The 16,903-nt window shown below is 44.3% G+C and overlaps 1 protein-coding gene across 1 annotated transcript in view; it reads left to right on the forward strand.

Moving 5' to 3' along the window:
- ZFAT (zinc finger and AT-hook domain containing) overlaps positions 1-9,709 on the forward strand; it is a 122,202-nt gene extending 112,493 nt beyond the window's left edge. Inside the window, exons 16-17 of the mRNA XM_087706661.1 lie at positions 7,293-7,544; positions 8,971-9,709. Of these exons, the coding sequence (XP_087562787.1) occupies positions 7,293-7,526 (234 nt within the window). The 3' untranslated portion in view covers positions 7,527-7,544; positions 8,971-9,709. The remainder of the gene's footprint in view (positions 1-7,292; positions 7,545-8,970) is intronic.
- Positions 9,710-16,903: the final 7,194 nt, after the last annotated feature.

The following is a 16,903-nucleotide window of genomic DNA, read 5'->3' on the forward strand; positions in this document are numbered from 1 at the left end:
TGGTCACCACAATATAAAGAAAAGATGTTGAGACTGGGAAGAGTGCAGAGAAGCGCAACAAGAATGATTTGGGGAAGCAGGGGCGAGGCTAAAACATACGAAGAATGGTTGCAGGAACTGTCTAATCTAGAGAAAACATGATAGCAGTCTTCCAATATTTGAGGGGCTCCTACAAAGAATTCTTTATTGGCCAAGTGTGGACACACTTGGAAGGAAGTGTGGACACACACACAAGGAAGTTGTCTTTGGCGCATAAGCTCTCAGTGTACATCAGTGGTAGTCAACCTGGTCCCTACCGCCCACTAGTGGGCGTTCCAGCTTTCATGGTGGGCGGTAGGCATTTGCTGCAACTCTGCTTTATAAATTTTATAAAGTAAAGTTACTTCCCTACTTTATAAATCACCATTACTGTGGAACCGGTGGGCGGTTAGAAAATTTTACTACTAACAGAAATACAAAAGTGGGCGGTAGGTATAAAAAGGTTGAGTACTCCTGGTGTACATAAAAAAATACTTTCATCAGGAATCACAAGATACAACACTTAGTTGTTGTATCAGTCGTGTGTCACTAAATAAAATCATACTAGGAAACTAAATGAAGCAATATAAATGATAAAGAGACAAGCAACAAGGCTATAGTCACAAGTAGAAGGAGATAGGGAATAGGAAGGATGAGAAGAATAATAGTAATACAGAATTAGTAAATAATTTGACAGTGTTGTGGGAATTAGTTGTTTAGCAGAATGATGGTATGCAGGGGAAAAAAACTGTCCTTGTGTCTAGTTGTTCCAGTGTGCAGTGTTCTATAAAGTTGTTCTGGTGTAGAATGCTCTATAAAGATGAAGGATCAAACTATTTTCCAAAGTACTAAAAAGACAAGATGGGAAGCAATGGATGGAAGCTAACCAAGGAGAGAAACTCCCTAACTGTGAGAGCAATCAACCAATGGAATAGCTTGCCTTCAGAAGTTGTAGGTAGCAATAGCAATAGCAGTTAGACTTATATACCGCTTCATAGGGCTTTCAGCCCTCTCTAAGCGGTTTACAGAGTCAGCATATTGCCCCCAACAACAATCCGGGTCCTCATTTTACCCTCCTCGGAAGGATGGAAGGCTGAGTCAACCTTGAGCCGGTTAGATTTGAACAGCTGAACTGCAGAACTGCAGTCAGCTGAAGTAGCCTGCAGTGCTGCATTTAACCACTGCGCCACCTCGGCTCTTCTTAAGGTGCTCCCTCAATGGACGTTTTCAGAAAGAGACTAGATAACCATTTATCTGAAATGGTACAGGGTCTCCTACTCGAGCAGGGGGTTGGATTGGAAGACCTCCACGGTCCCATCCAGCTCTATTAGTCTATGCTCCGTGAGAAGAGAAATAAGGATATGATGCTGAATAGCATGTCCCCAACTTGGAATCTATCAATTTATGAAGATTTTTTATACTTCATGGAATTTGGATTGTAGGTGACAATTTTGCCATTTTAATAAAAACAAACAACTCCAGACTTAAAATACCGGACTAAAGAAATGTGTTCACTCTCAGCTTTATATTGGCTCTCTGTTAATGTAATAGAAAAAAAAAAGAACTTACTTCTCTTGAACTACACATTTTAATTCTGTTTTTTTATTACTGGCTCTTAAGAGTTGCCTTAACTCTTTAGGAGAACTAAACATTAAATAAATCTTGCCCAAGTGGATCTGCCTAGATATGCTGGAGACTTCAGTTCCCTGCATTTTTAGCTGGGCAAGACTGAGATAGATCAACAGCCATTAACCACGGCAGAGAAATTATCAAGTTTCAAAACACCAATTTCGGAAGAAGCCTGAAGGTCAGTTACGAAAAGGGGGGAAATGTTATTAGATGGACCTTCTGTTTGATCGAGCAGGGCAGCTTTTACATCCTTCAGAGAATAAAAATAAAAACAATTTGGACCTGGGTGACTAGCTAATCTCTCATGCTGTAGAAGAAGAGCAGGCTGAGCTGGAAGGTGAGATTAAATGTGTCACCACTTTGGAGTCATTGCATTCCCACAAGAGACTTAAGTCCAGCCCCCCCTTGAATTCCCTTGACCCTTATCTAGCACCAATTTTAACCTTGGCCATTAGTTGACTATATTCTTGTAAGTAGGGGTCATGGCCTCATCAGATCCTAATTCGGAGGAGGAGTTGGAACCTGGGCCATCTGATAGCGATGACATGTCTCCCTTGGAGAGGGCAGAGAGGACAATATTGTCTCACGCCCCTCAGGCACCGGGGAGGTGGTTGACCAGACGGGGAGCTGCCTGCTCTACAAACTTGGGAGGATCAGCAGTGGGGATGAGAAGCAGCTGATCCCCTCTGATGAGGAACAAGCTGCCTCCCCCGCTGGATACGAGGGCACAGAGAATGGGGCACAGGGGAGCTCAAAATAAAGCTGCTTGGGGGGAAGTCGCCTAGCCCCTCCTCACGAGGAACACCTGGCTTGGGTTGACTTAAGCAAAGGCTGCAGGAGGGCATCTTTGTCGGGAACAATTGTTTCGCTATGGCAGGGGTTCCCAAACTTGGCAACTTTAAGACTTGTGGACTTCAACTCCCAGAATTCTCCAGCCAGCTCTGCAGAGCTGGCTGGAGAATTCTGGGAGTTGAAGTCCACAAGTCTTAAAGTTGCCAAGTTTGGGAACCACTGCGCTATGGCATGCATTTCCCTGGCCTTGGAAAAACTGCATTGACCCGTGTTTCTGCCTGAGCCTTTGTCTCACCGACTTGCCTTACGGACAACTTACAGCCCTGTGAATTTGCATTTTGTTTTTGGACTTCCTCTCTTCCTTTGCAAATCGGTTTTGGTCATTACTGGCTTTTTTTTTTTTCGTGAGGACCGTTGGTGGCTGCCTTCAGGGAAGTCTGGGGGTGGAGCTTTACAAAGGTAAAGCTTCCCCTCGCACATATATGTTAGTCGTTCCCAACTCTAGGGGGCTGTGCAGATCTCCGTTTCAAAGCCAAAGAGCCAGCACTGTCTGAAGACATCCCCGTGGTCATGTGGCCGGCATGACTAAATGCTGAAGGCGCACGGAACACTGGTACCTTCCCATCAAAAGTGGTTCCTATTTTTCTACTTGCATTTTTCTACGTGCTTTCAAACTGCTAGGTTGGTAGAAGCTGGGACAAGTAACGGGAGCTCACTCTGCTATGCGGTGCTAGGGATTCCAACTGCCAACCTTTCTGATCGACAAGCTCAGCCACTAAGCCTCTGAGCCGCCATAATTTATATTGCTATGTGAATATTTATTGAGGTTAACATGTACCATTTTTTTAATCCCTTAACCAAGCTACCGTATTTTTCGGAGTATAAGACGCAATTGGGTATAAAATGTACCAAGGTTTTGAAGAGGCAAATTAAAAAAAAGGTTTTGCACTTTACAAACCTCCCAAAAATGGCCCGTTTTTCATGAAAATGGGCCTGTTTTTTCCCCCCAAAAAGGCATGGATAGCCTTTAGGGGACTTGCAGAGTGTTCCTGGGGGTGGGGAGCCAAAAACGAGCAAAAAATGGCTCATTTTTCACGAAAACGGGCCTGTTTTTTGTAAAAAAAAAAAAAAGTGGGGGCATGGATAGCCTTTAGGAAGCTTATAGAGTGCTCCTAGGGGCTGGGCGGGGGTTAAAATTGAGCAAAAACCGGGCTGTTTTTTTGCTCATTTCTGCCCTCCCCAGCCCCCAGGAGCGCTCTAAAAGTTTCCTAGAAGCTATCCATGCCCTGCACAGCCATTTTGGGGGGTGGGGTTTCAGGAAGCAAAAAATGCTGTATTCAGTGTATAAGACACACCCAGATTTTCAGTCTTTTTTCTGCGGGAAAAGGGTGCGTCTTATACTCCGAAAAATACGGTACATTCCAGTTTTTGATCTTTCACTTGAGAACCAGGACATCCGAATCTGAATTGACAGAAAGAACAGGAATGTCTGTCAGGAGTAGAATCCCTTTCTCCTGCGCAGCTCGTCTGTCACTGTCTATCACTGTGACACCCTTGCGTTTCCTGGACCGTGATGCTTCCATGAATCTGCCCCTCTTTTGCCATAAATTCAACTGAATCTAGGCCTCCATAAAAGTCAGACGTTTTCTGAGGCCCCAAAGAAGGCAGCGTAAATCAATTTTATGGTACAGCTACCATGGCATGTTCACCTAAAGTGGTGTCTTGTTGAATATAAGCATATCGTATAACGACCTTTTTGGCACCAAATGATTGCATTTGTATTCTGAAATAAGTGCACGATTGTTCTCTTCCATTCTTCGCTCCATTTGCTGCTCACATCTGAGATGGAAAGAAGCCTTTGGCTTCCAATATTTTCATCCTTAGTCTGCTGGATGCTGAATGTATGAGGTTTATAATTTGCATTGCTGGGCCAGCTGTTCCTTTAAGATAAACTGTTGTGAGAATTACACAGCTGTGTGGGAAGAAAATCCACAGCATAAACTGTTTGAACCAGGGGTGAAATGCTCGGAAGTCTGCTACCAGTTTGCTTCACGCGCATGAGCACCAAACGCGCGCTTTGCGCACTTTATGCGCATGCACACCGCAGTCACTACAAAGCCTTTTCTGAGTCTGCGAAGGTAAGTAGAACAACGAGGGGCGAGAACAGCTGTGCTGCGTGATTTAGATTCACTAGAAAGCAGAATTCCCTGCTTTCTAGCAAATATAAATCGCACAGCACAGCTGATTGACGCACAGGTTGTTTGCTTGTTTATTTGTATATTGGATTTATATTCCGCCCTTCTCCCAAAGGACTCGGGGCGGGGTACAACATTAAAAAAAAAACACATATTACAAAAGTTAAAAAGGGAATTAGATAGAGTTGATGGAGTTATCACAGCTGATCGTTGGAACTTTTTTAAAACTTATTTTAAGCATTTTTTTTTACTACTGCAGTAGTAAAAAAAAATGCTAAAAAAATGTTCTGACGATCAGCTGTGCAAAAATCAGCTGTGCCACACGATCATGGGGAAAACAAATTTTAACTATCGGTTCAGGCAAACCAGCCCGAACTGGTAGCATTTCACCCCTGGATTGAACCTTCCTGAATTGCATGGTAGTATCGGGTACTTTAGTTGTCTTACTATTGTGGTCATGAGAAACCGTGGCACGACAAAACCGCGGTCCACTAAAGCGCGCCCGATTAAAGCGCGTACCTGACGTCATCAGCAGCGCGACAAATACGACCGCGGAGAAAAAAGGGCGCTTTAAAAAGCGCTTTTAAAGCAAGCCGATTCACGTTAAGGTAAGGGTTAGGGTTAGGGTTAGGTTAAGGGTTAGGGTTAGGTTAAGCGTTAGGGTTAGGTTTAGGGTTAGGTTAAGGGTTAGCGTTAGGTTTAGCGTTAGGTTAAGGGTTAGGGTTAGGTTTAGGGGGGTTAGGTTTACGCGTTAATTTTAGCTTTACCGCTCACAGCGTGCTTTTTTCGTCGTGCTGTGATGACGTCAGGTATGCGGTTTCGTCAAGCGCGCTTTAGTCGACCACGGTTTTGTGGTGGAACCATGAGAAACTAGAACCGGGATGGCGAACCTATGGCACAGGTGCCACAGATGGCATGTGGAGCCATATCTGAGGGCATATGAGACGTTGCCCTATGTCAGCTAGCCAGCTGATTTTCGGGCTTCCGGAGTCTGGGGAGGGCAAAAAATGGACCCAATGGGCTACCGGAAGTTCAGAAACAAACTTCCATTGGGCCCATTTTTTTGCCATCCAGAGGCTTTCCTGAAGCCTGGGGAGGGTGAAAAACGGGCCTACTGGTTGTCCGGAGGCTTCAGTGAAGCCTGTGCGCATGCAGGGGGGGAGGGTTGTTTGCACGTAAGCGGGAGGAGGGCATTGCATTCTGGGTGTGGGCACGCACGCATTATTGCACATGAACGTGCCCTTTTGGCAACTGAGCAGAAAAACGTTTGCCATCACTGGGCTAGAACAAGGGTCCATGGACTAGCACTGGACCGCGACAGAAACGGGGCTGCGCCAACAAGTGAAGCCCCATCCTCGGGATACAGGCAGCATGTGAAACCACACACCTTCCGGTCCTCTTTTCATGGAACCATTCCCAAAAGGTTAGAGCTACTGGGCTAGAAGACTAGCAAATATGAGCTGCCTAATAGAAAGTAGCTTCTGGACCAGAGAGAGGAATGTGTAAAAATCTTCTATTATTGCATAGAATCTGCTGAGCTCTCCACTTGGGCAGCCAATTGTGGGACCTTTAAGAATGTATTTCTCATTGGTCTGTCCTGGTTCACCTTCCACCATTAACAAATACCTTCTAGAACCCACTAAGCCAGCTCAGCTCAATTGCCGTGTAATGATGGCCAGCTGGAAACCCACTAAACATCTTCTTGTGATGGATTGCTCCGTGGCACGACAAAACCGCGCTCGACTAAAGCGTGCCCGATTAAACCGCGTCGCTGACGTCATCAACAGGGTGACAACAGCGAGCGCGGAGAAAGAAGGGCGCTTTAAATAGCGCTTTGAAAGCAAGCCGATTCAAGTTAAGGTAAGGGTTAGGTTTAGGGTTAGGTTAAGGGTTAGGGTTAGGTTTAGGGTTAGGTTAAGGGTTAGGTTAAGGGTTAGGATTAGGTTTAGCGTTAGGTTAAGGGTTAGGTTTAGGGTTAAGTTTAGGGGGGTTAGGTTTAGGGGTTAATTTTAGGTTTAGTGTTTACAGCGTGCTTTTTTCTCCACGCTGTTGTCGCGCTGTGATGATGTCAGCTACGTGGTTTCGTTGAGCGCCCTTTAGTCGAATGCAGTTTTGTGGTGGAACCGGATTGCTCATGTGTGGCAGTTCCAATACATGCTTAACAAACCACCATAGTCAAGCAGGCAATTCTGGTCTAATCATTTCCCTACAGTCTACGCTACTGAAATCTGCAGCCAATAATTGGCATTTTATGAGATTACGGTAATGGTGGGTTCTGGACCCCGTCGCAACCGGTACGCTGCGCACGGGGCTGGGCATCCTAGTCAGGCACACACACTACGCATGCATGCGCCCACCACCGCCTTGTAACACCCAGCTCCTTGGGGGAGGTCGCACAGGCGCCGCATGCTGTGCGCATGTGCGCAATTGGCACGGTTACTTCAAAAACAGCCATGGAACATGGGCGGGTGTGTGGGCCAAACGAGCCACCGTACAGGTACGGTGGCCGCTGCTCCCGTCTACTACCGGTACAGCCATACCGGGCTGAACCGCCCGGAACCCACCACTGGATTAAGGCCTTCGTTCTTATCAGTTTTGCTCCCCTTCATTGCCACTCCCTTGTGCAAGCTTTTTGTAACTTTCCCATCATTCTGGCAGGTGACCGAAGAGGAGGACTCAGCTAATCACACTGTGATGATTCAGGAAACATTGCAACCGGCTTCGTTGGAGTTGTCCGAGCAGCACCATTTGGTGGTCTCCTCAGATGACATGGAAGGCATTGGGACAGTGACCGTTTATACTCAGGGCGGAGAAGCCTCAGAACTGATCGTTTATGTGCAAGAAGCCCTGCAGCCGATGGAAGAGCAGGAGCAATGTGCACAGGACATCTAAATCAAGTCCTCCGGGCAGGTAAGTAGACACTGGTGGGATTCAGCCAGTCCTCACCTATCCAGGAGAACCGGTTGTTAACTTTCTAAGTAGTTCAGAGAACCGGTTGTTGAAAGAAATCTTATTTGAGTGTTTTTCCACTTTACAGGGCTAATCCTGTAAGGAAGGCAGGAAGGAAACGTTCTGGTGTTGTTTCTAGCCTAAACTTTATTGCCCTGCTCGCAGAAACTGCCTCTCTGGTTAACCCTTACTACATTGTAATAGCTAAGGCGAAGCGCCCATCTACGTGAGTGACATTGAGTTGGCCATGCCCACCCAGTCACATGACCATTGAGCCCTGCCTACCCAGATGGTTATTAGGGCAGAGAAGCGGCTGTTAAATTATTTGAATCCCACCACTGGCACTGGAGGATGTGTCTTCATTGATATATTGCCAACCATTTTGGGGGAGCCTAACTAATTTTTCTCTGACTGATGAAGTTGCTTGGATGAGCAAAGAAACGTATCAGATTTATAAGCTTTGGTCCAGTTGCAGTGATTCAACTTTTAAACAACTCCTGACACCGCTAAAATATTTCCAAGTGTATATTTGACAGCAAGCATAAAAAGTGCTTCCTACAGCTACTACTGTATTTCTCAGAGTATAAGACACACCAGAGTATAAGACGCACTAAGGTTTTGAAGAGGCAATTTTTTTTAAAAAGTAGGTAGGTAGATGGAGGGATAGAGAGGGAGAGAAAGAGAGAGAAATACAGTAGGTAGATAGGGAGAGAGAGTAGTTAGTTAGGTAAGTAGGTAAAGGGATCGAGAGAGAGAGAGAAATAGAGATAAAGAGATAGAGACACACCCAGATTTTCAGCCTCTTTTTTGAGGAAAAATGGTGTGTCTTATACTCCAAAAATACGGTAAATCCATGGTGTGTTTTACTCCTCATAGATGTGAGGGTGGCAGGTGATTGGACTCCAGGTAGTCCTCGACTTACGACCACAACCGGGACCAGAATTTCTATTGCCTAAGCATGGTGATTTGTTAAGTGAGTCATGCCCGATTATATGACTTCTTTTGTCATAGTTGTTAAGCGAATCCCTGCGGTCGTTAAGTGAATCACATGGTCGTTAATCAAATCCAGCTTCTCCCGTTGACTTTCCTTTTTGGAAGCCAGCTGGGAAGATTGCAAATGGGCAATCACGTGACCCCCCCCCCCAGGACACGCCAGTATCCAAGCGCCTGAATTTTGATCATGTGACCATGGAGATGCTGCGGTGGTCATAAGCATGAGGACCGGCTGCAAGCCACTTTTCCAGTGCTCTTGCAACGTCGAACAGTCGCTAAACAAATGGTCGTAAGTCGAGGGCTTCCCCTAATGGCTTTTCGCAGAGGAGATGTTTTGACACATACTGAGCCATGATCCGCTTTTTTTTTCACGAATCTTTCCCTTTCTCCCAAGGAACTCAGGAGATCACAACGTCTTATTACACCGATCCCGATTGATCTGCAGGGATCAAATAAGCATCCTGAGCAACAACTGTGTGAGGAGACCTCAGCCAACAAACCGAGAGGAGTGAACATTGGCAAAGTTCCACGGGGCTCGATAAAACTATCGGGGTGTGTTGTATGCACTTTAAGAAAAGGGTAGTGTTTTTAAAAAAAGACTCTCTTAATCACCGTTTGAAAAGCTTCTTGAGAAGGCAGAAGGACAATCCGGCAAAAGAGAAGGCCCAGGCAGCGAAGCTGTGTCTAAGGATAAAGCTCCATAGCTTATTTCTCCCCATCTTTGGCTCCCTGGCTTGCTTCTGGAAAGAAGTCGCCCTTTTAATCTTCTAAAAAGGAGCTTTGCTTTGTGAATTTCGAAAAAACCCAGAAGGTGACTTGAGTTTTCAAAGCCTTTTAAGAATCTTATCCGAAGGAACTGGGCTCCCATTTTTGGATGGTTCATCTTTTAACTTCACCTCCTTCCGGTTTCTCAAGGAGGCAAAACTGCCACCGTAGTTTCCCCAGGCGCCTGGTTCCTCCTCTTAGAAAGGAAACGTTTTATTAAATTACTATGAATTTGAAGCACCTGGAGCAGGGATGGCTAACCATTTTTCTATAGGTGTGCCAAAACTGTGCGTATGTGTGCCCACCCACCTACACATGCACATGTGACCCCTCCACCTACACATGCGCTCAACCCTCCCCCACACACATGCGCACCTGGTTTTGCCCTCCCCATTTTTGCCCTCCCAAAGCTTCAGGAAAGACTTCAGAGCCCAGAGAGGGCGAAAAACGACCCAACCGCCCAACCGGAAGTTCGTTCCTAAACTTCCTGTTGGGCCATTAGGCCTGTTTTTCGCCCTTCCCAGGCTCTGGAAGCTTTCCTGAAGCCTGGGGAGGGTGAAAACAATCTCCCCAGGCTCCGGAAGGCTGAAAATCAGCTGGCTGGTGTGCACATGCATGCCGGAGCTGAGGGCTGCCATACCGGCATATATGGCTCCACGTGGCACGCGTGTTATAGGTTTGCCATCATGGACCTAGATTGAAAATTATTTGGGAAGGTTGAGGAGGTTCTGACCTGTAGTGGGTTTTGGCTCCCCTTGCAACTAGTACCACGGGCATGCGTGCTGCACATGCATGCGCACCCACCACCTACGATGGTCCAGCTGCTCGATGGAGCGACGCACAGGCGCCATACACTGCGCACGCTTGCACAGATGGCCCGTTTCCTTCAAATACAGGTAAGGAACGAAGGCGGGTGGGCAGACCCTCCAAAGCACCGTTCCGGTACGGTAGCAGGCACCGGTACGCACGTACCGGGACGTACCGCCTGCAACCCACCACTAGTTCTAACCATCCCAGAAATTTTATTTTGCTTTTCCTCCCTTGTTCCCCTTTGCAAGTTTACAGCAGTGTTTTTCAGAAGTATTAAAAAAAATGTGGACTTTTTGTTTTTTTTCCCCTGAGCTTGGCCACTCTGTTTCTGATTGATGTTCATACTGCCAGATTATGTTCCTCATAATACATAACGAATGCAATTTTGAGCCATAGAGAAATAATTTAGCATCAAGAAAGCTATGAAAACCAGAGTGATAAAGTAGAGTTTGGGGTCCTGTTTTCCACGTCTGACAAATGTTTGAACGTTTTCTTCATGGAAAAGCCCAGCTCCGTAGCCAAACCTCACATCCATTATGGTTAATCTGTCTTTATAAAACTAAACAATTTGCCATGAAATACATTGGCCATCCTGAGGGCACCTGACGGGTTTATGGTCACATCCCGCCAAGAGGCCACCAGGGCTGGTCTAGAGAAGGCCTAATTTTTACTAAGCCTCCTTGAAGAACGGAGCAAATAGAGGCTAGGAGGCTCAAACAAAATTGTGGTACGTGTTTTTGTCCCTAGTTCTAACAAGTGGTTCCCCAATGGGGTGAAAATTTTGCAGAAAAGGGGACATGAGTTTGAACAAGATTGTTTCCACCCGACCAATTATTCTAGTTGCCATCACGCTGGCTGGGGAATTCTGGGAGTTGAAGTCCACAGGTCTTAGAGTTGCCAAGGTTGGACATCCCTGATTGATGGGGAGATGATGCTTCTCAATTTGCTTAGGGGAGAAGAGAGAAGATACGTTATGATTGGCACCCAATCATATGAAGAGCTTGCCCTTCACCCTCCAAAGAACAATGACAACAAGTCATGGTTAAAACCTGAGATTGATTGATTATTATTATTTTTATTCTGAGGGAGAAAGAGAGGGGAGGGTGGGGGGGATTAGGAATAACCTGACTTCTTTTATCCATTTGTGATTATGAGCAGAAATTCTATCATCTGACATACGAAACAGCTTAGACTTTTAACTCTTGTGACCTATTTATGTCTAAGGTCTTGAAGAGACTTCTATCAAATAAAATGGAATTTTAAAATATACATAACACAAGTTTTAAATAGGCAACCCCATTTTGCTGGGGGGAGAGGGGGGAGACCCCAGGCCCTATGTCCAAGCCTACTGTTACTGAATGTCAGTATCTCAGTTCTTTTCCCTATAGTTTTGCTGGAAAGATGGGATGCAACATATTAAGTCCTTGTCTAGACTTAAATATGTTTTTTTTTCTCCAAAGAAAAAGAAAATAAAAAGAAGAATTGAAATAAATCCTTAATACCTCCCCGTTATTTATTACATTAAATTATTAAATTTATTGAATGCATATGCCATTGAATCATTGAAATTCCTGCCTTCTTACAAGCATAAATAAAACATACCCAGTAGAAAAAGAAAAATAAGAATAAAACCTCCGAATAAGACAGGAAAAAATAATGCATAACTCCCAACACACATAACACATGGCAGCTCTGAATAAGTCAAAAAAAAGAAACAAAATATTAGGTGTAACACAGAATTAAAAAGTAATCATTGTGGCTAAAAATTAAGCCATCCTTGACTGTCATCTCACCACTCAGGAGTTACTTCCAGCAGCCTTAAATCCTTAATATACAGAAGAAACCACCTGGTTACCAAAATCTATTTGTTGCTGCAACTGAAATCTATACCTGTATATTTTTGCATCAGGTTATGCTATTTCCATTCTGCAAAGTTAATTAGCTTTAAGATGATGCATTACTCTCCACCTAAGAGCTAGATTTTGGGAACAGAAGGAGGAGGAGGAAGAAGAGTAAACTAGGTTTGTAACTATAATTTGGTTTAAAAAAAACACCTGAAGAGTCACCTTCTACAGCAGAAATGAAATAAAACTAACATTACAGGCTTATAAATATCCAGATATGTACTTCAAAAATAGCTAGCTTCTCTCGGGAAGCTAACATTTATTTTCCTGTACTTGCTTATAGTAACTTGAATTGGCATCGAATATTGCTGGATTAAATTAGGCCTGCAAAAGGGTTGAATGATCGATGGTAAATAAAAACCTCCAAATATTACAAACAGAGTGCTGTTCTCTTGGAGTTAAAAACTTAAAAACCTGTTTGTTAGTGATTTTAAAAGACTTCTTAAAAAGTGCTGCTGTAGGTCACAATCATTGCCAAATCTACTTGGTGCATCTTAAGGACTGCTGTCTTGTTAATATGTAAAAAGATATTTTCACAGCTTTGATAGTAAATGATCTCCAGCTCAAATAATTGTACAGACGGGAAAATAGAAAGCAAGAGGAGGTGTGTAAAATCTGTGGAAGCAGCTTCCCAAGTGAGTGTGCGTTCTTTGCTTGAGGGCAGCATGTACATACAGCCACAACTTCATCATTGTACACCTCTCCTTATCTTGGGAGGGGGAGCATCCAATATTTATATTTATATGTACATTATATATGAGCTATAAACCTTTGATTTCCCCCTCCCTCCCTTGACAATCCACCAATCCAATAAACCCTTTTCAAAACCTTCTGCTGCTTGGATATTAGTCAAAATGCAATATAATATAACATGCAATATTATTCGGTTCCGTGCGCCATCAGCGTTTAGTCATGCCAGTCACATGATCACAGAGACGTCTTTGGACAGCTCTGGCTCTTCGGTTTTGAAATGGAGATTAGCACTGCCCCCTAGAGTCGGGAACAACTAGCATGCATGTGTGTGGGAACCTTTACCTTATATTGTGTTTACAGTACAGATACTCCTTGACTTGCAAGTCTTCAGTAAGTGACCATTCAAACTTAACAATAGTACTGAAAAAAAGTGACTTATGATTGTTTTTTACACTTACGGGTAACACCCATCTCCATGGTCACACGATCAAAATTCAGATACTCGGCAACTGACTCATATTTATGACAGTTAGAATGTCCCAGGGTTGTGTGATCCCCATTTGCGACCTTCTGATAAGCAAAGTCAATGAAGAAGCCAGGTTCATTTTACAACCGTGTTACTAATTTGTCAACTGCTGTAATTCACTTAAGAAAGGTCGTAAAATGAGGCAAAACTCACTTAACAACTGTCTTGCTTAGTAAAAGCAATTTTGGGCTCACGGTATGTTGAGGACTACCTGTGTACAGTAGAATATAATACAGGCAGTCCTCGACTTAACAAGAGTTCATTTAGTGACCATTTAAGGTTACAACGGCACTGCAAAAAGGGACTTATGACCATTTTTCACACTTACGACCATTGCAGCTTCCCCGTGATCATGTGATTTACATTTGGATACTTGGCAATTGACTCACAGTTATCCTGTGATCCTTTCTTGTGATCTGACTAGCAAAGTAAATGGGAAATCCAGATTAACTTAACAACCGTGTGACTCATTTAACAGTCGCAGTGATTCGCTGAACAAATGTGGTAAGAGAAGTTGTAACATGGGACGAAACTAGGGGTGGACTGCTGGGGGTTCACATGGGTTCAGGTGATTCTCTAGCTAGGATTCTGCCCGGTTCGGCAAACACTCAAATGCCATGCCATCCCTGGCTGGCCACGCCCACCGCACCCCTACCACCCGCCCCTCCCAGGAGTCTCCACGCGGCCTGTTCACTATGTCAGGTAAGTGTATGGCCCGCGCAGAAGCTTGGGGAGAGGGGAAATGGACCTACCAGAAGTCAGGAAACGGGCCTGTTTCTGTCCTCTGGAGCCCAGGGGAAGCAGTTTTCATTCGAGTAAACCTTCCGGGGCTTGGAGAGGGTGAAAAACGCCCATTCCGGAAGTCTGGAAACAGGCCTGTTTCTGGTCTTTGGAGGGCTCCGGAAGGTCGAAAACTACTTCCCCCTTTGGAATCCGGGGGAAGCAGTTTTCGACCTTCCGGAGGCGCAAGGAAAGCTTCTGGAGCCTGAGGAGGGTGAAACACACACACACACACACACACACCACCATGGTGGAGGCCGACTAGGCCACGTCCACCCAGCAACGAGGCAGTGAACCCGTTGCTGCAATTTTTGCAGCCCACCCCTGGGTGAAACTCACTTAACAAATTTCTCCCTTGGGAACATAACATTTTGGTGTGGTCGTACGTTGGGGACTACCTGAATTATTCTTTATCAGTCAAAATACAATTGCGAATTTATTTATTTTAGTTTTTGCATTGGGAGAGGGGGGCAAATGGCAGAGGGGTCAGAAAGCTTTTGAAGCCTTTGAAAAGCAAGCTGCCAATTCAACGAGTCCGGGTGCGCTACAGACACTAATGCCAAGCATAACAATGAACCGATCAAAGTGACATTGGAAAGGAACGCCAATGCTTTCAATGTTGAAAGCTTGCCCTTCCTAAATTCCAGATGGCATAGAATTGACAGGAATGCTAAAAGTATTTTAGAAGACGGCTTCACGGTCAAAGAAATTCGTCGTGGTGTTTTTCAGACTTCATTTTCCAATGAGATTTTTATTTAGTTAATTTTAGAAAAAATAGATGGAGGGGGGAAATGAAATTTAAAATGAGAGTCCTAATGTTAGGTGCCAACAACCAGATCCACGTGTGAAGAGTTCAATTAGCTATTTTATTGCTCACTAGTTGGTAACCTGGCGTTACCCGGGTACTTATTTATAGGGGGGAAATGTCCGGACCAAACGTAATTTCTAATGTTAGATTTTTTCCCCCTTAACAGAAGGAGCTCCCGTTGGCAACTCCCCTGCATTGACCCATTTTATGGCAGTACAGGAGAAGCCATTTTAAGGCACAACAGGCTGTATCTTAACAGAATACACACCCAGAGGGATGTTAGGGATATCTTGAAGTGTTAATACCACTTTATAATGCCTTGGTAAGGCCACACTTGGAATACTGCATTCAGTTGATGTAGAAAAGATGTGGAGACTCTAGAAAGAGTTCAGAGAAGAGCAACCAAGAGGATTAGGGGACTGGAGACTAAAACATATGAAGAACGGTTGCAGGAACTGGGTATGTCTAGTTTAATGAAAAGAAGAACTAGGGGAGACATGATAGCAGTCTTCCAATATCTCAGGGGTTGCCACAAAGAAGAGGGAGTCAAGCTATTTTCCAAGGCACCTGAGGGTAGAACAAGAAGCAATGGGCGGAAACTAATCAAGGAGAGAAGCAACTTAGAACTGAGGAGAAATTTCCTGACCATTAGAGCAATTAATCAGTGGAACAGAAGTTGCCTCCAGAAGTTGTGAATCCCCCAACAGTGGAAGTCTTTAAGAAGATGTTAGATAGCCATCTGTCTGAAACGGCATAGGGTTTCCTGCCTAGGCAGGGGGTTGGACTAGAAGACCTCCAAGGTCCCTTCCAACTGTGCTATTGTATTATTGTACCTCTGAGGTCCCTTCCAGCTCTATTCTGGTTGACTCCTAGCTTTGGCTCAGCCAGTCTCTCCCTGACAGGTACAAAATAGCATTTGCACATCGAGCATGCCTGGAGGATCCACTGCTCCAATTAAATTTCCATCTTGCACACAAAGTCTGAGCTTGTTAATCAGAATTAATTAGGCCATCCCTGGAAAATCAACAACCAGCTGGATCTTCAAAACCTTTTCCCATATCCAGCTGATCATAAGACTTTCCCTTTGGACCATTCAGAAGTGCGTACACAACATCGGATATTTCAATGCAATTTGGTAGCTTCTCCATATTGACTGCAGGATTGTGTTTCTTGAAGCCAATAACTATGGACGTGTAGGGGAAAAAAAATAAAGGGAGGCTATTCTGAGCAGGAAATTGGATGCCTAATAAACCGCCCTGGATGGGGATTTTTCATTAGCATTTGTATTCCCCGCGAAATCTGAGGCTAACGCCGCAAATGAATTTGTGTTGTGATTTCCAATTAAACTTCATTGTTCATTTGCAGAGATTACTCCTTGACCGAATTGCAGAGCTAAGAACAACCCTTTGCCAAATATATCATTTTTTTCCCCCCTCCACTAAAAAAAAAACCAAAACCCTTGAAACCGCAATTCCTTCTACAGCCCATTTGCCGTGAAAAACAGCATTTGGAGGAGGGTAGCAATTGGTCACAATATTCACACAGTTAGCAAGGAAGCCTTCCTAAATCAATTAAACAATTGCCTGTGTTAACATCTGGCAACCAGGGATGGGAATGTGGAAACTTAATTTACCATGCGTCGCTTACACATTTTCAAGTAAATTATTTTCAAATTGGCTCTGCATTTCCACTGCCCATGACAGGTGTAATTTAAAAGAAAAAAATTCCAATATATCACTGTCACGCACACCTCTTGCAATTTAAGGCTTGGCTTATTTAGACTGATAACCAGCAGCTGCAATCCCAGTTGATTGGGTATGGAAATTAACGCCTTCCTCGGTCTAAATATTATGCCTTCTGCAACAATACAGCCAAAGGGGGGGGTGGGGAATAAGTATATCTTTGTCATAATGCCATATTTATGAGTAAACTAGGTCTAGTATTTCATTTGTTTTTTTTTTATTTTGCAAGTATTATATTCCCATTATAATAATATGTGTTTCCTGCTTTATTTATGCAGTGTCTAGCCATACTAATCTGT

The sequence above is a fragment of the Thamnophis sirtalis genome, unplaced genomic scaffold (assembly GCF_051295495.1).
Source record: "Thamnophis sirtalis isolate CommonGarterSnake01/CBP01778 unplaced genomic scaffold, rThaSir2_p1.2 scaffold_2, whole genome shotgun sequence".
NCBI classification, from domain to species: Eukaryota; Metazoa; Chordata; class Lepidosauria; order Squamata; family Natricidae; genus Thamnophis; species Thamnophis sirtalis.